General features: G+C 49.9%; 1 protein-coding gene across 4 annotated transcripts in view; it reads right to left on the bottom strand.

Moving 5' to 3' along the window:
- The window catches only part of LOC143958051 (uncharacterized), a 78,641-nt gene that overhangs the window by 31,061 nt on the left and 25,735 nt on the right, over window positions 1-21,845 (bottom strand). For 3 of the 4 annotated variants that reach the window (XM_077467505.1, XM_077467504.1, XM_077467506.1), the window contains 5 exons: window positions 21,322-21,399; window positions 19,725-19,815; window positions 18,681-18,958; window positions 17,646-17,723; window positions 14,497-14,587 (listed from right to left, as the gene is read on the bottom strand). In XM_077467505.1, the coding sequence (XP_077323631.1) occupies window positions 14,497-14,587; window positions 17,646-17,723; window positions 18,681-18,958; window positions 19,725-19,815; window positions 21,322-21,399 (616 nt within the window). Of the gene's footprint in view, window positions 1-12,892; window positions 14,032-14,496; window positions 14,588-17,645; window positions 17,724-18,680; window positions 18,959-19,724; window positions 19,816-21,321; window positions 21,400-21,845 lie in introns of those variants that run through there. The other variant, XM_077467507.1, reaches the window with a different exon arrangement.

Below are 21,845 nucleotides of genomic sequence, written 5' to 3'. Positions count from 1 at the left end.
GGGGCGGATCAGTGAGTGCGGGGTGACCGGGGGAGGGGCAGGTTCTCTGTACCATTGTTGTAAAAATATCTGCGACTCACGCGTCACTTCCTGTGCAGGTGTTTCACTGTAACGGCTGTCCGCGGGGCTTTACTGCGCATGCGCGAGTTAAGGACTCTTGGCGAGATAACGGTTTTTGATCGCGCATGCCTCGTTCGAGAAATATTGTGCAGTGATGGGAATTCCGGATCTTGTCGCCCAGGCCAATTCTGACATTTCTCTCCTCCAATGTAAAATCCATCATTTATTGCTAGAATATGACACGGAACCCCCAAACATTATATGTGTTTTATAGCAAAGACCCCGGAGAATACAATGGCGGTCGTAGCAACTTTTTATCTCGCACCGTATTTGCGCAGCAGTTTGTGCTTTAAAAAAAAAAAAACAGTAAAGTTAGCCCAATTTTTTTTGCATAATGTGATAGATGAAGATACGCCGAGTAAATAGATACCCAACACGTCACGCTTCAAAATTGCACGCACTCGTGGAATGGAGCCAAACTCTGGTATTTAAAAATTCCCCATAGGCGACGCTTTACATTTTTTTACTGGTTACATGTTTTGCGTTACAGAGGAGGTCTAGGGCTAGAATTATCGCTCTCACTCTAACGTTCGTGGCGATACCTCACATGTGTGGTTTGCCCACCGATTTCACATGTGGGCGGGACTTACGTATGCTTTCGCTTCTGCGTACGAGCTCACGGGGACAGGGGCGCTTTACCTTTTTTATTTTTTTTATTGTTAATTTTACTTTTATTTTTTTAGTTTGACACTTTTATGAACAATGAGGCTTTTGCTGGGCGCAGTGAGGCGTTTGCTGGGCGCAGTGAGGCGTTTGCTGGGCGCAGTGAGGCGTTTGCTGGGCACAGTGGCAGCGTATTTATTGGCAGAACAATGTACTGTACATGTACTCAGTGCTATACACGGGGCCCCACCCCCCTCTCCAAGCTCCGCTCTATCTCCCCCCCCCACCAACTCTCCGCCTCCGTCCGCCCCCTCAAGTCCATCATTTTTCTGGACCCCGGACATACATAAGATTCGCGCATGCGCGATTCGCAGCATGCTAGTGGGGTGGGCGGGGCTGTTTCTGACGTTAAACATCTCTCCGCCCGCCCGCTCGAGAGCATAATATTTCTCGACCGCGGCTAGCTTCCACGCATGCGCGATCAAGGGTCGTGAAATCGCACATGTGCAGTAAAGCCCCGTCCTCAGCTGTTTCAGTGATGGAGCCGCACCGGAAGTGACGCGGTTTGGTTTCAGAGTCCCAGAAATCTTTACAACACCGGTTTTCTGCCGTCTGCACCTTCTGTACAACTTTCTGTCCGTGTGATGTCACTTCCAGGATGATGTCACGAGTTGGTGTCAGGGTGGGACACCGGACTGGGTGTAATGTGTGCGCAGCTTCCATCAGAGGCTTCTCACACACTGTTCACCCCTCAGAGCAAGAGAATCCCCATATGTGTCATGAGAGGTCCAATGTCCCGGAGTCATATCATTTTAATGCCCATATGGGGGGTTCCGGAGGTCCTCACATCTGTATCGGGGGAGGTTGCTGGTGGTCCTCATGACTGTATTGGGGAGGGGGGTTCCAGTGGTTCTCATGTCTGGTTCTGGGGGGAATGGGGTTCTGGTGGTCCTCATGTCTGTATTGGGGGGGTTCCAGGGTCCATATGTCCTGTATCGGGTGGTTCTGGAGGTTCTGGTGGTCCTCATGTCTCTAGCTAGGTTCGGGTGGCCCTCATGTCTGTATCGGGGGGTTCCGGAGGCCCTCATGACTGTACTGGGGAAGGGGGTTCCAGTGGTCCTCATGTCTGGTTCCGGGAAGGAATGGGGTTCTGGTGGTCCTCATGTCTGTATTGGGGGGTTCCAGGGGTCCGCATGTCCTGTATCAGGGGTTCTGGAGGTTCCAGTGGTCTTTATATCTGCATCAGGGGTTCCGCGGTCCTCATGCCTGTATCGGGGGTTCCGGTGGTTCTCATGCCTGTATCGGGGGGTTCCGGTGGTCCTCATGTCTGTATCAGGGGGGTTCCCGGAGGCCCTCATGTCTGTGTCAAGGGGGTTTCTGGAGGCCCTTATGTCTGTATCGGGAGGGGGTTCCGGAGGCCCTCATGATGTCTGTATCGTGGGAGGGGGGTTCCAGTGGTCCTCATGTCTGGTTCCGGGGGAATGGGGTTCTGGTGGTCCTCATGTCTGTATTGGGGGGTTCCAGGGGTCCGCATGTCCTGTATCGGGGGGGTTCTGGAGGTTCCCGTGGTCCTTATTTCTGCATCAGGGGTTCCGCGGTCCTCATGTCTGTATGGGGGGTTCCGGTGGTTCTCATGCCTGTATCGGGGGGTTCAGGTGGTTCTCATGCCTGTATCGGGGGGTTCTGGTGGTTCTCATGCCTGTATCAGGGGGGTTCCGGAGGCCCTCATGTCTGTGTCAAGGGGGTTTCCGGAGGCCCTTATGTCTGTATCAGGTGGGGGGTTCCGGAGGCCCTTATGTCTGTATCAGGGGGGGTTCCGAAGGCCCTCATGTCTGTATCGCGGGAGGGGGGTTCCAGTGGTTCTCATGTCTGGTTCCAGGGGAAATGGGGTTCTGGTGGTCCTAATGTCTGTATTGGGGGAGTTCCAGGGGTCCGCATGTCCTGTATCGGGGGGTTCTGGAGGTTCCGGTGGTCCTTATATCTGCATCAGGGGTTCCCGCGGTCCTCATGTCTGTATCGGGGGTTTCCGGTGGTCCTCATGTCTGTATCGGGGGGTTCCGGAGGCCCTCATGTCTGTATCGGGGGGGTTCCGGAGGCCCTCATGTCTGTATCGGGGGTTCCGGAGGCCCTCATGTCTGTATTGGGGGGTTTCGGAGGCCCTCATGTCTGCATCGGGGGGTTGCGGAGGTCCTCATGTCTGTATCGGGGGGTTGCGGAGGTCCTCATGTCTGTATCGGGGATTCTCATGGCCCTTGTGTCTGTATCGGGGGTTCCGAAGGTCCTCATATTTGTATTGGGGGTTCTGGAGGTTCTCATGTCTTTATTGGGTGTTCTGGAGGTCCACATGTCTGTATCAGGAGGGGGGCTGTTCCGGAGGCCCTCATGTCTATCTGGGGGGGGTTCGGAGGCCCTCATGTCTATCTGGGGGGGGTTCGGAGGCCCTCATGTCTATCTGGGGGGGGGGGGCGGAGGCCCTCATGTCTATCTGGGGGGGGGGGGCGGAGGCCCTCATGTCTGTATGGGGGGGTTTCTGGTGGTCCTCATGTCTGTTGGGGGGAGGTTCTGGTGGTTCTCATATCTGTATTGGCAGGAGTTCCAGAAGTCCTCCTGTCTGTATGGGGGAGGTTCCGGAGGCCCTCATGTCTGTATCGGGGGGGTTCCGGAGGCCCTCATGTCTGTACCGGGGGAGGGGGTTCTGGAGGCCCTCATGTCTGTATCGGGGGGTTCCGGAGGCCCTCATGTCTGTATCGGGGGGTTCCGGAGGCCCTCATGTCTGTATCGGGGGTTCCGGAGGCCCTCATGTCTGTATCGGGGGGTACCGGAGACCCTCATGTCTGTATCGGTGGGTTCCGGAGGCCCTCATGTCTGTATTGGGGGGTTCCGGAGGCCCTCATGTCTGTATCGGGGGGTTCCGGAGACCCTCATGTCTGTATTGGGGGGTTTCGGAGGCCCTCATGTCTGTATCGGGGGGGTTTCGGAGGCCCTCATGTCTGTATCGGGGGGTTGCGGAGGTCCTCATGTCTGTATCGGGGGTTCTCATGGCCCTTGTGTCTGTATCGGGGGTTCCGAAGGTCCTCATATTTGTATTGGGGGTTCTGGAGGTTCTCATGTCTGTATGGGGGGGTTATGGAGGTCCTCATGTCTTTATTGGGTGTTCTGGAGGTCCACATGTCTGTATCAGGAGGGGGGCTGTTCCGGAGGCCCTCATGTCTATCTGGGGGGGTCCAGAGGCCCTCATGTCTATCTGGGGGGGTCCGGAGGCCCTCATGTCTGTATGGGGGGTTTCTGGTGGTCCTCATGTCTGTTGGGGGGAGGTTCTGGTGGTCCTCATATCTGTATTGGGAGGAGTTCCAGAAGTCCTCCTGTCTGTATGGGGGAGGTTCTGGAGGCCCTCATGTCTGTATCGGGGGGGTTCCGGAGGCCCTCATGTCTGTATCGGGGGGTTCCGGAGGCCCTCATGTCTGTATCGGGGGGTTCCGGAGGCCCTCATGTCTGTATCGGGGGGGTTCCGGAGGCCCTCATGTCTGTATCGGGGGGGTTCCGGAGGCCCTCATGTCTGTATTGGGGGGTTCCGGAGGCCCTCATGTCTGTATCGGGGGGTTCCGGAGACCCTCATGTCTGTATTGGGGGGTTTCGGAGGCCCTCATGTCTGTATCGGGGGGGTTTCGGAGGCCCTCATGTCTGTATCGGGGGGTTGCGGAGGTCCTCATGTCTGTATCGGGGGTTCTCATGGCCCTTGTGTCTGTATCGGGGGTTCCGAAGGTCCTCATATTTGTATTGGGGGTTCTGGAGGTTCTCATGTCTGTATGGGGGGGTTATGGAGGTCCTCATGTCTTTATTGGGTGTTCTGGAGGTCCACATGTCTGTATCAGGAGGGGGGCTGTTCCGGAGGCCCTCATGTCTATCTGGGGGGGTCCAGAGGCCCTCATGTCTATCTGGGGGGGTCCGGAGGCCCTCATGTCTGTATGGGGGGTTTCTGGTGGTCCTCATGTCTGTTGGGGGGAGGTTCTGGTGGTCCTCATATCTGTATTGGGAGGAGTTCCAGAAGTCCTCCTGTCTGTATGGGGGAGGTTCTGGAGGCCCTCATGTCTGTATCGGGGGGGTTCCGGAGGCCCTCATGTCTGTATCGGGGGGTTCCGGAGGCCCTCATGTCTGTATCGGGGGGTTCCGGAGGCCCTCATGTCTGTATCGGGGGGGTTCCGGAGGCCCTCATGTCTGTATCGGGGGGGTTCCGGAGGCCCTCATGTCTGTATCGGTGGGTTCCGGAGGCCCTCATGTCTGTATTGGGGGGGGGGGTTCCGGAGGCCCTCATGTCTGTATCGGGGGGGTTCCGGAGACCCTCATGTCTGTATGGGGGGGGGGAGTTTCTGGTGGTCCTCATGTCTGTTGGGGGGGAGGTTCCGGTGGTCCTCATATCTGTATTGGCGGGGGTTCCAGAAGTCCTCATGTCTGTATCGGGGGTGTCTGTATGGGGGAGGTTCCGGTGGTCCTCATGCCTATTAGGGGGAGGTTCCGGTGGTCCTCATATCTGTATGGGGGAGGTTCCGGTGGTCCTCATGTCTGTATGGGGGAGGTTCCGGTGGTCCTCATGTCTGTATTGGCGGGGGTTCCAGAAGTCCTCATGTCTGTATCGGGGGTGTCTGTATGGGGGAGGTTCCGGTGGTCCTCATGTCTGTATTGGCGGGGGTTCCAGAAGTGCTCATGTCTGTATCGGGGGTGTCTGTATGGGGGAGGTTCCGGTGGTCCTCATATCTGTATGGGGGAGGTTCCGGTGGTCCTCATATCTGTATGGGGGAGGTTCCGGTGGTCCTTATAACACCCGGGGAGGATATGGCAAATTTTATTTTCTTTATTTCACAGATCGGCTACAAACCCCCTGAACAAGGAGCAGAGCTGGGAAGATGTGGAGGCGTTCTGTCATCAGCCGTGACCTGGAGGAATACGACTACTACCACCATCATCTCTTCAGAAGTAGTGCCAGCCTGTAACAATGTATCTAGATGGGGGTTCTCTTTAAAGTCTCCCCCAATGAAGGTCGGCAGCTACAAATCCTATACAAAGACTGCAGCCGCCGACTTTTATTATCAGGACACTTACCTGTCCAGGGATCCGGCGCTCTCCTCCCCCGACCCGATTCTTCAGTTGGCTTCGGGTTTAGGCGCTGACATCTTAACTAAGGGAAACCGGCCCCCCAAACTTCCGGGACCTGTGATGTGTCCAAGAAGACTGGAGGGGAGGGGGGGGGGGGCTGCACCAATCCGACCAGAAGTGGGAGCGGGTACCTGTCAAAAACCTCCCCCCACAAGACATAAAGTGCCAGTCATTATAGAAGAGGGGAGGAGGTTGCAAACAAGCAGAACTTCCCCTTTTTTTGGGTGACGTTTTGCATATCCATATATGGTAATCGTGTGATAATATAATTAGGCAGAGCTCCTCTTTATGCGGCGTACATATGATATGTAATAATGTATGTAGGTAGTGATGGACGAACTTCCGACGGGACTGCGAACCGGAACGTTCGCGGCGGGCCCCATTGACTTCAATGGGAGGCGAACTTCGCAAACCTATAGGTCAAATTTGCAGCCAGAAAATAATTACTAGCTGTGCAAACATAGTCCCACCACATGGCCAATGACATAACACATGTATGAGGTGAATTTGGGATCGACAACTACAAGCATTCTTTTTTTATATGGGAAATTGTTGTGACAATTCAGGACTGTGCAGCGCATGAAGGCAATGGAGGAGAGGGAAGGTCAGGGACCAGGGTAGGCAAAGAAGAGGGTGCAGGAGATGATCACCAGCAGCGTGACATACAGCAATGACACCTGCACCGTGATAGAGAGCACTGACATCAGCACCGTGATATACAGCACTGACAGCAGCACCGTGACAGAGAGCACTGACATCAGCACCGTGGTATACAGCACTGACAGCAGCACCGTGATAGAGAGCACTGACATCAGCAGCGTGATATACAGCACTGACAGCAGCACCGTGATAGAGAGCACTGACATCAGCAGCGTGACATAAAGCACTCACACCAGCACCGTGACAGAGAGCACTGACATCAGCACCATGGTATACAGCACTGACACCTGCACCGTAAGCAGCCCCAGGAGGAAGTCAGCATAGCACAGGGATGGTGGGAGCCCCTCATAATGAGCATAGCACAGGGATGGTGGGAGCCCCTCATAATGAGCATAGCACAGGGATGGTGGGAGCCCCTCATAATAAGCAGCCCCAGGAGTAAGTCAGCACAGCACAGGGATGGTGGGAGCCCCTCATAATGAGCATAGCACAGGGATGGTGGGAGCACCTCAAAATATGCACAGCAGAGGTACAGCCCCAGGAGGAAGTCAGCACAGCACAGGGATGGTCGGAGCCCCTCATAATATGCACAGCAGAGGTACAGTCCCAGGAGGATGTCAGCACAGCACAGGGATGGTGGGAGCCCCTCATAATAAGCAGCTCCAGTAGAAATATGACACCGCTCAACCTCTTCAAAGAGGAGGGTACGGGCATATAGTACGGTGTGCTTTTTTTGGACAAGGAAGTGAGCCAAATGAAGAAAGAAGGTCTCTGTGCTCGATTAAAAAAATTGTTTCTAGACATATACATGGTCTACTGGTCACATGTGTTGGATTCCTCCGAGATCCATGCCTCATTCATTTCTATAAATGTGAGGTAGTTAACACTGTCGTGAGCTAGGCGAGTACGCTTATCGGTCACGATCCCCCCTGCTGCGCTGAACGTCCTTTCGGACAGGACACTGGATGAAGGGCAAGCCAACAGTTCCATTGCAAATTGGGCAAGCACTGGCCAGAGGTCAAGCCTGTCCACCCAGTAGTCCAGGGGTTCATCACTCCTCAGAGCGTCCACATCGGCCATTAACCCGATGTAGTCGGACACCTGATGGTCTAGGCGTTCCCTGATGCTGGATCCGGATGACACCTGTCGATGGGTCGGCTGAAAGAATGACCTCATATCCGAAGTCACCAACACATCTTCAATCCGCCCTCTTCTTGCAGGCGCTGTTGGATTGGTACCCGCAAATCCTTCTCTGGGAGTGGGAATTGCTCCTCTGCCAGCACACGCAAAAGCAGAATGCAGAATTTCTCGAAGCAAGGCCTGGAAGTGCTGCATTCTGACAGCCCTCTGTGACGGCGGTAACATTTCCGCCATTTTGTGTTTGTACCGGGGGTCTAAGTACGTTGCCACCCAGTACTGGTCCTTGACCCTTATGCTTTTTATAGGGGGGTCCCTATTAAAACACTGGAGCATGAAGGCCCCCATTTGCACTAAAGTGGAAGCGGTGTGGTGGCCTGGCTCCTGCTCATCATCCAGGATAATGTCGTCCTCTTCATTCTCCTCTCCCCATCCACGCACAACAGGGATCCCAAAAAGGTTTAAAGCATGCTCTTCTTGCTCCTCCTCATCCACCGCGGCACCATCCTCCTCTTCAGACTCCTGTTGTTGACTTGTCTCAGATAGAGTAGCCCCCCCTGGGAATTCATCCAGCATTGCAATGCACGCTCCATAAAGAAGGCATAAGGTACCATGTCATTGATGGCACCATGGCTTCGACTGACCAGTTTGGTGATCTCCTCAAATGGCCGCAGAAGTCTGCATACGTCGCGCATGAGCAGCCACTGGCGCGGTGAAAAACCCCCAGCTCCCCAGAACCGTTTCTGCCGCAGAGTTCATACAGGTAGACGTTAACTGCACGTTTCTGCTGGAGCAGCCTATCAAGCATATAGAAGGTTGAGTTCCATTGCGTCGGGCAATCGCAAATAAGACGTCTGACCGGCAGATTGTGTCACCGCTGAATGTCAGCAAGGCGAGCCATGGCCGTGTAAGATCTTATGAAATGGGCCAAGATTTTCCTTGCCTGTCGTAAGATGTCCTGGATCCAGGGTATTTGACAAGGAATCGCTGTATGACCAAGTTTAAGATGTGTGCGATGCATGGCACGTGCGTGATTTTGCCCTGTTTCAATGCGCTAAGCAGATTGGCACCGTTGTCACACACCGCTTTACCAACTGTCAAATTGAGCGGTGTTAGCCACTGATCTGCCTGTGAACGCAAAGCTGAAAGGAGTGCCGGGCCAGTGTGGCTCTTGGCTTCCAGGCACAACAGACGCAGCACGGCATGGCAACGTCTCACCTGGCATGTGGAATAGGTTCTGGGGAGCTTGGGCGGTGCAGCGGAAGAGACGCTAGCAGCGGAAAAGGAGGAGGCAGCTGAGGAGGAGAGGGAGGAGGAGGAGAAGAAGAGTCAGGCCTGCATGCAATCCGTGGCGGTAAAACCAAATCTACACGGGTGCCACGGGTTACATGCTTGACGGCCATCAGAAGGTTCACCCAGTTCGCAGTAAAAGTGATATACCTTCCCTGCCCGTGTTTGCTAGACCACGTGTCTGTGGTCAGATGTATCTTGGCACCGACACTGTGTGCCAGAGATACATTCACTTGCCGCTGAACATGGCCATATAGCTCTGGGATGCCCTTCTCTGAGAAATACTTCCTTCCTGGGACCTTCCATTGTGGAGTTCCAATGGCCACAAATTTGCGAAAGGCCTCCGAGTCCACCAGTTTATATGGCAGTAGTTGGCGGGCTATGAGTTCTGACAAGCCAGCCGTCAACCGTTGGGCAAGAGGGTTATCCGGCGTCATCATTTTTTTACGCTCGAACATTAGGCCCACAGAAGCCTGCCTTTTTGCAGAAAAATGTGAGCTTGGCGTGATGGAAGGTGGAGTGGAGGACAATTGTGAGGAGAGAGGAGAAGGAGAAGTAGAAGACGAGGCTGGACGGTGAGAGCCTGCAGTGTGGCTTTGTGTGTTCCGTTGCTCCCACTCGGCTCGGTGATGGCTGCTCATGTGCCTTCTTAAGGCGGTCGTCCCTAGGTGAGTGTTGGGCTTACCGGGACTAATGCGTTGACTGCAAAGATTGCAGATGGCAACGCTATTGTCAGCAGCGGACACGTTAAAAAAAGCCCACACTGCGGAGCCATGTGCCGGTGTCCTGGGAGCGCCAGATGTGACCGTACATGGTCGATGACTCGCTCCTGATACATTTGCAGTCTGCTTTGTCCCTCCTGTGCAATGTAAGTTATTCCTGCTTCTCCTCCCTATCTGCTGGTCCATATCTCCCTCTGAACTCCCCTCCTCTTCCTCTCTTGTGGGCACCCACGTGACATCACTAGACACGCCATCATCGACGTCACCTTCCCCACCGCTATAAGTAGAGATCTCGGAGTAGGCAGCAACACCGGGGACCAACCTCCTCCTTGGGCTGATCTGGGTACTGTCGTCAGACTGCTGAGTAGCGGTTGTTGCTACCTCCTCTTCCTGATCCAATACCAAGAGTGGCTGCGCATGAGAAATGTCTTGATATGGATCGGAAAATAATTCCTGTGACTCAAGCGGAAGGTATGTGGTGGTGGTGGTGTTGTTGGTGGTAGTGTCTTTGGGGGTGCACATAGCAGAGAGTGAAGAAGAGGGTGCAGATCGAGAGGATGAGGAGGGTACAGAAGAGTAAGGCTGAGTGAGCCACTCACCCAAGTCTGGTGCGTCCTTTAAAGTAATTGAACGCACCTTCTGCAACTTCCCACTTTGGCTCAAGACTGTTGCTCCTGCCCTACCCCTACCACCCCTGCGGAAGGGCCTGCCTCTTCCTCTGCCTGTCATTTTTTAAATGACCCTGTGACAAAACTCTTAAGCCCCGTACACACGAGAGGACTTATGTCCGACAGACTTCCGAAGGAGTTCCGTCGGAGTTCTGCTGGAATTCCGACGGAGTTCTGACAGACTTTTCGGCTGAGCGGACTTGGCCACACACGATCACACTAAACTCCGACGGATTCGAACGTGATGACGTACGACTCGGCTCGAATAAGGAAGTTCATAGCCAGTAGCCAATAGCTGCCCTAGCGTCGGTTTTAGTCCGTCGGAGTAGCATACACACGAGCGGATTTTTCGAAGGGGACCGGGTCCGGCGGAGTTCCTTCGGAAAAATTTGAAGCATGTTCCATATTCTAAAGTCCTTCGGACTTTGGCGAGTCAAAAGTCCGTTGCAGCCCACACACGATCGGATAGTCTGACGGACTCAGTCCTTCGGACTTTGGATGTTGAAAAGTCCGCTCGTGTGTACGTGGCATTAGTCCCTATACCGATGAAGGACTGCTGCAGTATAGGGCACCGGTCAGCAGTGGTGCACCTCAACCCTATGTATTGTGGACCGATACCAGTCCTTATAGAACAGCAGATTGTACCTCACTTAACCCTATGTACTGTAGCACCCTACACCAAGTTACCAGTCCTTATAAGGACCTTTGTGGACCAAGTAGGTTGTGTGTGACTGATTAACAGACTGTACGTCAGTCCCTATACCAATGAAGGACTGCTGCAGTATAGGGCAGCGGTCAGCAGTGGTGCAACTCAACCCTATCTATTGTGGACCGATACCGGTCCTTACAGAACGGCAGACTGTACCTCACTCAACCCTATGTACTGTAGCAGCCTAGACAGACCAAGTTACCAGTCCTTATAAGGACCTTTGTGGAACAAGTGAGTTGTGAATGATTAGCAGACTGCAGCAGAAGGGCAGCAGTCAAGTATAATATTCTTTCTATATTTGGAAGAAAGAATATTATACGTGTACAAGCCTATTACCGTACCACTGATACCAGTCCTGAAAAGAACCTTTGTGGAACTAATAGTAACAGCAACTCTTTAAACTGACCCTCACTGCCTCACACACTGCTTCCTTCCTGTCCCTATATAAACTGGCAAAACAGAGGAGACTGGAACAATTACTGGTTACTCGAATAGCACTTTTGTGGACCTGATAGTAACAGCTAATGATGATGATGATGATGATGACTAATCTGGCTGTCCCTAAAATAGCAGCAGACACAGCGCTCTGTCCCTTTCTCTAAACTGACCAAAGACACTCAGGCTGCTGCAACAATCAGTAGCACAGCAAACCTATATACACCTAACACCTATACCAGTCCTGAAAAGAACTTTTGTGTACCAAATAGCTAGTGGTTTATCTCTCCCTACTCCACACAGCAACCTTTCCCTATAGTGACAGAAGAAAGAATGTAAAATGGCCGCCGGATCGGGTGTATTTATAGGTTAGGGAGAATGTCCAAGTGTCCATGTGCTGTCATGTCTCAATTGGCTGTCCTATACCCCATGATGGATGTGTCATCAGGTCAAAGTTCCTTTACACAGTAAAAACACGGAAGTCCGCCGGGCGAACGGCGCCAATAGTCAGCCGAACTGGCGGACCGCGAACAGCCGAAATTCGCCGTGAAACGACCGCCGGGCGAACTGTTCGGCCATCCCTAGTCCTGTACCCCATGATGGATGTGTCATCATAGGTCAAAGTTCTTTTACACAGTAAACGCGGAAGTCCCCCAGGCGAACTGCGCCAATAGTCCGCCAAACGGGTGGACCACGAACAACCGAAAATTCGCAGCGAAACGACCGCCGGGCGAACTGTTCGGCCATCACTAGTCAGGAACAGATAATCAGACAATAGGTGACCCAATTACCAATTAACCATGGGTCAGACATGCTTAGCAGAAAACACATAACACCTTAATAAACAGACAATAGCAGGAGACCAGAAGCTCCAGGTGGCTTGCTGACTATATTATCATCTTCTATGAGTCTCTCAGTCTGAAAAGGTGGAATTCATTTCTCTTCATATATTTCTTGAGGGATATTATAGATAAACATTATTGTCCCATTTAAAGTAATCCAAACCACATTCTCAGTGTCCATTAAGTAGTTGTCCATCATTTTCTTGGTCATCCTGTGCCCCTAATAGACACTGGGTACCTTACACATAAGAGGGGCCTGAGGAGCTGAGACAGGGGTTTCCCAGCCTCTCCAAGGTAAGCTGGGTTCCACGGGCCCTCCGTCCAATGTGACACCCATCACAGGAACTACTGCCCGCTGACCACCCCATGCTCCTTATGCTTGGACATACACATTATTTTTTTTAACTGCGGATTGAAAAATATACCCCTGCAGCGCTGCAGGCACTGACATATGTATTCTGAGAACAGCATCCTGCTGCTCTCACAATACACAACAAACACACCTAACCAGAAAGGACTTTACTGATACCAGAAAGGAATGATTACACAATGTAATTATATTTAAATTTTTATTAAATCATTGATAAAAACAGAGTTTACAGTATCTTCTGCCACACATCCACCCAATCTTCTAATGTTGGGCATACATGTAATGTTCTTGTGTATGCAGAGCACTTTTGTATATAATTTGGTCTGAAGTTACGTTTGGACCAATGAGAGCTCAGAGGCGGCTCTAGATTTTGTGAGGCCTTAGGCAAAAATTAGACGTGAGGCCCCACTCACTCCCATAATAGGAAAAATAATTCAAGTGATGGAAATTAACTGTATTAGGAGGGTACAGTATAGGGGGGTGGACAGTACAGGGGGAAAAGAAAGAAAGAAAGAAAGAAAGAAAGAAAGAAAGAAGGAAAGAAAGAAAGAAAGAAGGAAGGAAGGAAAGAAAGAAGGAAAGTGTGATCCAGAGGAAGGCGAAAAACCCCAGCAAAGCATGAGCTACATACAGCAGGGGAGAAAAATTCCTTCCTGATCCCTCGAGAGGCGATCGGCTACTCCCTGGATCAATGTCAGTACTGTACCCAGTTATATTAAATATATATATATGTGTAAATTTAGGAAAGAATCCAGGCAAAGCAAACTTTGAATAGAGAAAACATCAAAGCTGCGCTAAAAGTGATAGCAGTAAGCACACCAACAGATCTAAATTTGGTCACAACTAATATATAAAAGGTTCACAGGGCGTGATGGCGTCACAAATTTATACTCTACCCTACGCATTTTGCTGCATCTTCCCCCAAAGATGCTTTTATAGCAAGATGCGCAGGGTGGAGTCTAAGTCCCCTCTACTGGGACCGCCCGTGATTCACCGATGTGCTGTTTTTACATCTTTTACATCTCTGCCATCACAGATTTATACGCCACAATATATGTTTATCATTCTCCCGAAGATGCTATTTGTAGGGGAAAGCATAGGGTGGAATCTAAGTTTGTAAAAACAGTTTAAAAAGTAGTAAAAACAGCACATGTGTTTTGCTACACATAGCATCTTTCCCCCAAAAGATGCTATTTGTCACAAATTTAGACTCCGCCCTATATGTTTTGCCACATATACAGTGGTATCTTGCAGCAGCTTCTCCTTTTCCCCTTTCACGTTCTCTTGCTCATTCTTCTGCTCTTCTTTACATCCGTGATGGAATCTATTAACAAAAAAAAAGAAAAAGGAAGTTAGGTTGATGTACATATTTTAAAGTGGAATTACATTCAAAACTTTGTTTCTCGGTTGGTTTCCTATCAGGTGTGGAGGGGGCATCTCCTAATAGAAACGCAACGGACAAATGAAGCAGCATTATTACTTTGGGATAGAACAGGGAAGGCTTAAATCCCCCTATTAAGTCTCTGCTAGGTAGATTTCCCTTTACTTCCTGGATTGCGGATGCAACAGGAAGTGAGAAGAAATCTCCCTACAGTGAGGGGAATTCCCATCTTAGACTGTAGTTCCCAGAACATTGGGTGATCCCCCTTGGCACTTGTTCTCGTGGTAACTCTATAATTTAGGATTGTCACCAGAACAAATAAAGGGGGAATCTCCCCAGCGGGGACACAGACTGCAATAAAAACTGGGCAGGGGATCTAATTCCAGCTTCCAGTTAGAGGATACTTACTTCTGTGATCTTCTCTCTCACGGATGGTTTGATGTTGGATAGGTTTTTGTTCTGGATTTCTTTCTCCTCCTCCTCTGCTATGACAAGAATGCTGTAAGAGAAATTGTAATGTAAAATATTTAGTTTTGCTGAAAATTTGGGATTGAAGTGAACTAAAACAGAAAATAGTACAAAAACTTTACATTTTTACTAAAATAAAGCCCATAAAATCTTCTTTTTATTTCCTTAAACCTCCCCCTCCTCAAGGCGGAGGTCCGCCCACCGCTGCTTTCGCTGGGGGGAAAGAGTACAATGAGAGGAAGTTCCACTGTAGTGTCACATTTTGCTGCCTATCACAGGATGCTGCGGAAGTGACGTTGCCGCCAGAAATTGCGTACTGCGCATGCGCGATGCGTTCCAAACACTCGCGCCGTGCGTTCCAACATAGTTTCGGCAATACAGTTCAGCGAAACCATCACATAATGTTACGGAAGTGACGTTACACACAACACAAACACTGGGCCGTGCGTCACACTAATACTTCCCTTGTTACCTAGTAGGTTTTGCATTGCTGGGACTTGTAGTGCCTATCCTGAGCTACATGCTTCAATGTTCAGTGTCCTCATCCCTATCCCCAGGCTTCAATGTTCAGTGTCCTCATCCCTATCCCCGAGCTTCAATGTTCAGTGTCCTCATCCCTATCCCCGTGCTTCAATGTTCAGTGTCCTCATCCCTATCCCCGAGCTTCAATGTTCAGTGTCCTCATCCCTATCCCCGAGCTTCAATGTTCAGTGTCCTCATCCTTATCCCCGTGCTTCAATGTTCAGTGTCCTCATCCCTATCCCCGAGCTTCAATGTTCAGTGTCCTCATCCCTATCGCCGAGCTTCAATGTTCAGTGTCCTCATCCCTATCCCCATGCTTCAATGTTCAGTGTCCATCCTTATCCCCGAGCTTCAATGTTCAGTGTCCATCCTTATCCCCGAGCTTCAATGTTCAGTGTCCTCATCCTTATCCCCGAGCTTCAATGTTCAGTGTCCTCATCCCTATCCTCGAGCTTCAATGTTCAGTGTCCTCATCCCTATCCCCCTGCTTCAATGTTCAGTGTCCTCATCCTTATCCCCGAGCTTCAATGTTCAGTGTCCTCATCCCTATCCCCCTGCTTCAATGTTCAGTGTCCTCATCCCTATCCGCGAGCTTCAATGTTCAGTGTCCTCATCCTTATCCCCCTGCTTCGATGAGGACACTGAACATCGAAGCATGGGGATAAGGATGAGGACACTGAACATTGAAGCACGGGGATAAGGATGAGGACACTGAACATTGAAGATCGGGGATAAGGATGAGGACACTGAACATTGAAGCAGGGGGATAGGGATGAGGACACTGAACATTGAAGCTCGGGGATAAGGATGAGGACACTGAACATTGAAGCAGGGGGATAGGGATGAGGACACTGAACATTGAAGCTCGGGGATAAGGATGAGGACACTGAACATTGAAGCATGGGGATAAGGATGAGGACACTGAACATTGAAGCTCGCGGATAGGGATGAGGACACTGAACATTGAAGCACGGGGATAAGGATGGACACTGAACATTGAAGCTCGGGGATAAGGATGAGGACACTGAACATTGTAGCATGGGGATAGGGATGAGGACACTGAACATTGAAGCTCGGGGATAAGGATGAGGACACTGAACATTGAAGCATGGGGATAAGGATGAGGACACTGAACATTGAAGCTCGCGGATAGGGATGAGGACACTGAACATTGAAGCACGGGGATAAGGATGGACACTGAACATTGAAGCTCGGGGATAAGGATGAGGACACTGAACATTGAAGCATGGGGATAGGGATGAGGACACTGAACATTGAAGCTCGGGGATAGGGATGAGGACACTGAACATTGAAGCTCGGGGATAGGGATGAGGACACTGAACATTGAAGCATGTAGGTCAGGATAGGCACTACAAGTCCCAGCAATGCAAAACCTACTAGGTAACAAGGGAAGTATTAGTGTGACGCACGGCCCAGTGTTTGTGTTGTGTGTAACGTCACTTCCGTAACATTATGTGATGGTTTCGCTGAACTGTATTGCCGAAACTATGTTGGAACGCACGGCGCGAGTGTTTGGAACGCATCGCGCATGCGCAGTACGCAATTTCTGGCGGCAACGTCACTTCCGCAGCATCCTGTGATAGGCAGCAAAATGTGACAGTACACCACGTTTGGGTGGAGCTCCGCTTTAAGTGCATGTCTAGCCAAAACTTTTCTTTGAGTTGAATAGAGTAGGTAAGAGTTGGATCCCCTATTCAGTTTCTTTTTTTTGGGGGCTATCTGTGTCCTGTTAGGGAGATTTCCTTTTACTTCCCATCTTGGTGATGCTTCAAGGAATGAGGACAAATCTCTCTAAAGTGAGGAGAATTCTCATCTTGGACAGATGTCACCACATTGTCCCCATTGGAAGATTCTCCCTCACCTCTTGCTGTCATGGCAAGTCTAAAATTCAGGATTCCCCCTTACTTTGTGTCTTATTGACAATGGTCACCAGGACATGGACAGGAAAGAATCAAATAAATACTTGGCAGAGGGTCTAACACATTCTTAGGCTATCCCAACTAAAAATGAGTTTTGCCTTTACATATGCTTTGAAATAGAAGGTTACGTCTAGTGAGAGGGGTCTCCGGAGCATCATCATCCAAAAATACTTAACACTAAGAAGTTCATTATAACAGAGCGGACAATGCTTTGCGCTCTCTCTCCGTTATACTCTGTAGGGCTTCACATACCGTAACCCGCATATTACAGCTCATTTATAAGATGTGGGCCGCCGTGTGTCGCCTGCACTAGTTCATGGTGTCCCCTCCGCTTGTCTCAACAGAGAGAGATCCATGATTGGAGGAGAGCCGGTCACCTGACAGATCTCCATACCGGGATCTCCTCCCAACTTTCTCTTTTCTCCCACAAACTCCATTTATTCTTATTGTTCTCCGCCAACTCTCAGACCCCCGAAGACGGCGGAGCGCAATGCACATCTGTAAATCACATCGCTAGGCTCTATTAATGCTCAATGCTTTGTTTTGTTTTATCTAATGTAATATCTCCGCTTTCTAACCCCCCCTCCCCCCCCCCCGAAGATTTCCACTATAAATAAGACTACTTACGAATTCCGTCTTTGTCCAGTGCAAGGGGCGCCAATCTTGTTGATCATCTTGTGGGCGATCACTCTCTGCATTAGTTTCCTGATGATGAAGATAGAAAGGTATATGAGATATCGGCTCTACACAGAAAAATATAACGGCTTCCAAACATTTCTGCTTAGTATGAGTTGGAAATGTTTTTTTTATGTTACAATTATATTTATTTATTGATTTTTATGGATTTCCATAATTCCAGTTTTGTGATTTGAGTATTATGAAAATCAGAGGGGCATGAAAAAGACCCCCAAATATTTCTGTAATCTATACCCGGGGGTGTCTACAGGGGAGTATTTACAACTCATGGGGCCCCCACCGGGCAATAGGAGATTATGGGGCCCCCGGGCAATAGGAGATTATGGGGCCCCCGGGCAATAGGAGATTATGGGGCCACCGGGCAATAGGGGATTATGGGGCCTCCGGGTAATAGGGGATTATGGGGCCCCCGGGCAACAGGAGATTATGGGCTCCCAGGCAATAGGGGATTATGGGGACCCCAGGCAATAGGATATTATGGGGACCCCGGGCAATAGGAGAAAATTATGGGGCCCCCGGGCAATAGGAGTTTATGGGGCCCCCGGGCAATAGGAGATTATGGGGCCCCTAGGCAATAGGAGATTATGGAGCCCCTAGGAAATAGATTATGACCACACAGTACACACATACAGTATACACACATAGAATACACACATACTTAAAAGGTACTGGAGAGATGGGGCAGCTATAATCTTGGAATCTTTAAAAAAACACAGATTTTTACATTCTGTACCTGGTTTTATTGAGGCTGGCAACCCTGATGGGGCCCCTTGGTGGCATGGGGCCCTCGGGCAGTGCCCGAATGGTCAGTCTGCCTCTGGGTGTCTATAAGACATGTAGATGAACTAGTAACATATTTTCCTACTGAAGTGTAATCCTCCATGAAGGCAATGTGACGGCTTCTATTGCCATTTATGTATTCTATATGGTCTAAAAATGTATTTAGAAAGAAAAATGTGTACTTACCTCTTCTCCTCTGGGTCCTCGGTGTCTGTCATCTTTTCATAGAGTTTCACCCTCTGTATTCTATCCCTCATCGCTTTAACCTTCCGTTCATTCTTTTTCTTCCACTCCACTTCTTCCTCCACTTTCCTTTTCTCCTCTTCAGTGAAGGTGTTTGTCTTCTCCTCCATTTGCTCCCCCACCCCCATCTTCTTCTCTTCCATTTCCCCTTCCCTTTCCCTTTTCCCCTTTTCCCATGTCTTCTTCTGCCGGGCTGCTCCCTTCAGTTCCAGGCAGAGAGTCTATAAAGGAAAGGAAAAAAAAACTTGGCTTAATATACAGATTTTAAAGTGGAACTGAATTCAAAACTTTGTCTCTTGGTTGGCCGTTGGGTTTCCTATCAGGTGTGCAGGAGGCGCGCCAACTCTTAATAGGAACCCAACGGCCAACTAAGAGGCCGGGTTCACACTGGAGATTGGCAGCGGCTCACAGCAGGAGTCCGGTACGTCTCCATTCAGTGCTTCAGGCCTGGTTTCAGCCCGAATTTTGGGCTGAATTTGGGCCTGAAATGGATCAAAAGATGCAAAGGACTCCTGTGCAATTGGCACCGGAGCCGCTGCGGATGTGTGTGAACCGGCTCCATAGAGAGCCGGGCACAATCTCCTGCTATTGCGAATGGGATGCGGTGAAAGCCACATTCCATTCGCAATAGCGTGAACCCAACGTGAATCAGCATGGTTTAATAATTGTGGAAAGAGTAGGGAAGGCTTAACACCCTATCAAGTTGTTTTATTTTTTTTTGTGCAGTCTAGTCCCTGCTAGGGAGATTTCTCTTTACTTCCTGAATTGGAGGTGCAACAGGAAGTGAGAAGAAATCTCATTACAGTGAGGAAAATTCAGATTTTAGAGAACATTGGATGATCCACCTTCAACTCTTCTCATGATAAATCTACAAATTTAGGATTGTCTCCAGAACAAATAAAGGGGGAATCTCCCCAGCGGGGACACAGACTGCAATAAAAACTGGGCAGGGGATCTAATTTCAGCTTCCGGTTAGAGGATACTTACTTCTGTGATCTTCTCTCTCACGGATGGTTTGATGTTGGATAGGTTTTTGTTCTGGATTCCTTCCTCCTGCTCCTCTGCTATGACAAGAATGCTGTAAGAGAAATTGTAATGTAAAATATTTAGTTTTGCTGAAAATTTGGGATTGAAGTGAACTAAAACAGAAAATAGTACATAAACTTTACATTTTACTAAAATAAAGCCCATAAAATCTTCTTTTTATTTCCTTAAACCTCCCCCTCCTCAAGGCGGAGGTCCGCCCACCGCTGCAAAAATGAAGAGCCAGCAGCCGCACATACTGCACTTGTTGACTTTTAATAGTAAGACACTTCCGTGTCCTGGAGTCCAGCGATGTCGGCACCGCAGATGTTTCCATGTGGGTGTGTGCCGCCTCCATTGCAACTAAGGGAACCCGGCAGTGTAGCCTTACGGATTCACGCTGGGAACCCTAGTGCGCATGCGCGAGGCTCCGCTCTTCTCTCCTACTGGCCCGGCGGCCGGGGAAGGAAGAGGGAGCCCTATCGGTGATGCAAATATCCATGGCTGAGGCTCCCGGAAGTGGGGACAGGATACCTGTGACAGACAGATTTCCTGCTCCCCCTCCCCCCTGAAAGGTGCCAAATGTGGCACCGGAGGGGGGAAAGAGTACAATGAGAGGAAGTTCCACTTTTGGGTGGAGCTCCGCTTTAAGTGCATGTCTAGCCAAAACTTTTCTTTGAGTTGAATAGAGTAGGTAAGGGTTGGATCCCCTATTCAGTTTCCTTTTTGTTTGGGCTATCTGTGTCCTATTAGGGAGATTTCCTTTTACTTCCCATCTTGGTGATGCTTCAAGAAATGAGGACAAATCTCTCTAAAGTGAGGAGAATTCTCATCTTGGACAGATGTCACCACATTGTCCCCATTGGAAGATTCTCCCTCACCTCTTGCTGTCATGGCAAGTCTAAAATTCAGGATTCCCCCTTACTTTGTGTCTTATTGACAATGGTCACCAGGACATGGACAGGAAAGAATCAAATAAATACTTGGCAGAGGGTCTAACACATTCTTAGGCTATCCCAACTAAAAATGAGTTTTGCCTTTACATATGCTTTGAAATAGAAGGTTACGTCTAGTGAGAGGGGTCTCCGGAGCATCATCATCCAAAAATACTTAACACTAAGAAGTTCATTATAACAGAGCGGACAATGCTTTGCGCTCTCTCTCCGTTATACTCTGTAGGGCTTCACATACCGTAACCCGCATATTACAGCTCATTTATAAGATGTGGGCCGCCGTGTGTCGCCTGCACTAGTTCATGGTGTCCCCTCCGCTTGTCTCAGCAGAGAGAGATCCATGATTGGAGGAGAGCCGGTCACCTGACAGATCTCCATACCGGGATCTCCTCCCAACTTTCTCTTTTCTCCCACAAACTCCATTTATTCTTATTGTTCTCCGCCAACTCTCAGACCCCCGAAGACGGCGGAGCGCAATGCACATCTGTAAATCACATCGCTGGGCTCTATTAATGCTCAATGCTTTGTTTTGTTTTATCTAATGTAATATCTCTGCTTTCTAACCCCCCCCCCCCCCGAAGATTTCCACTATAAATAAGACTACTTACGAATTCCGTCTTTGTCCAGTGCAAGGGGCGCCAATCTTGTTGATCATCTTGTGGGCGATCACTCTCTGCATTAGTTTCCTGATGATGAAGATAGAAAGGTATATGAGATATCGGCTCTACACAGAAGAATATAACGGCTTCCAAACATTTCTGCTTAGTATGAGTTGGAAATGTTTTTTTTATGTTACAATTATATTTATTTATTGATTTTTATGGATTTCCATAATTCCAGTTTTGTGATTTGAGTATTATGAAAGTCAGAGGGGCATGAAAAAGTCCCCCAATTATTTCCGTAATCTATACCCGGGGATGTCTACAGGGGAGTATTTACAACTCATGGGGCCCCCACCGGGCAATAGGAGATTATGGGGCCCCCGGGCAATAGGAGATTATGGGGCCACCGGGCAATAGGGGATTATGGGCCCCCAGGCAATAGGAGATTATGGGGCCCCCGGGCAATAGGAGATTATGGGGCCACCGGGCAATAGGGGATTATGGGCCCCCAGGCAATAGGAGATTATGGG

The sequence above is a fragment of the Lithobates pipiens genome, unplaced genomic scaffold (assembly GCF_037356315.1).
Source record: "Lithobates pipiens isolate NorthernLeopardFrog02 unplaced genomic scaffold, aLitPip1_a1.2 Scaffold_56, whole genome shotgun sequence".
Classification (NCBI taxonomy): domain Eukaryota; kingdom Metazoa; phylum Chordata; class Amphibia; order Anura; family Ranidae; genus Lithobates; species Lithobates pipiens.
Note: the sequence above shows the minus strand (reverse complement) of the source record. Positions and strands in the feature narration are given on the sequence as shown.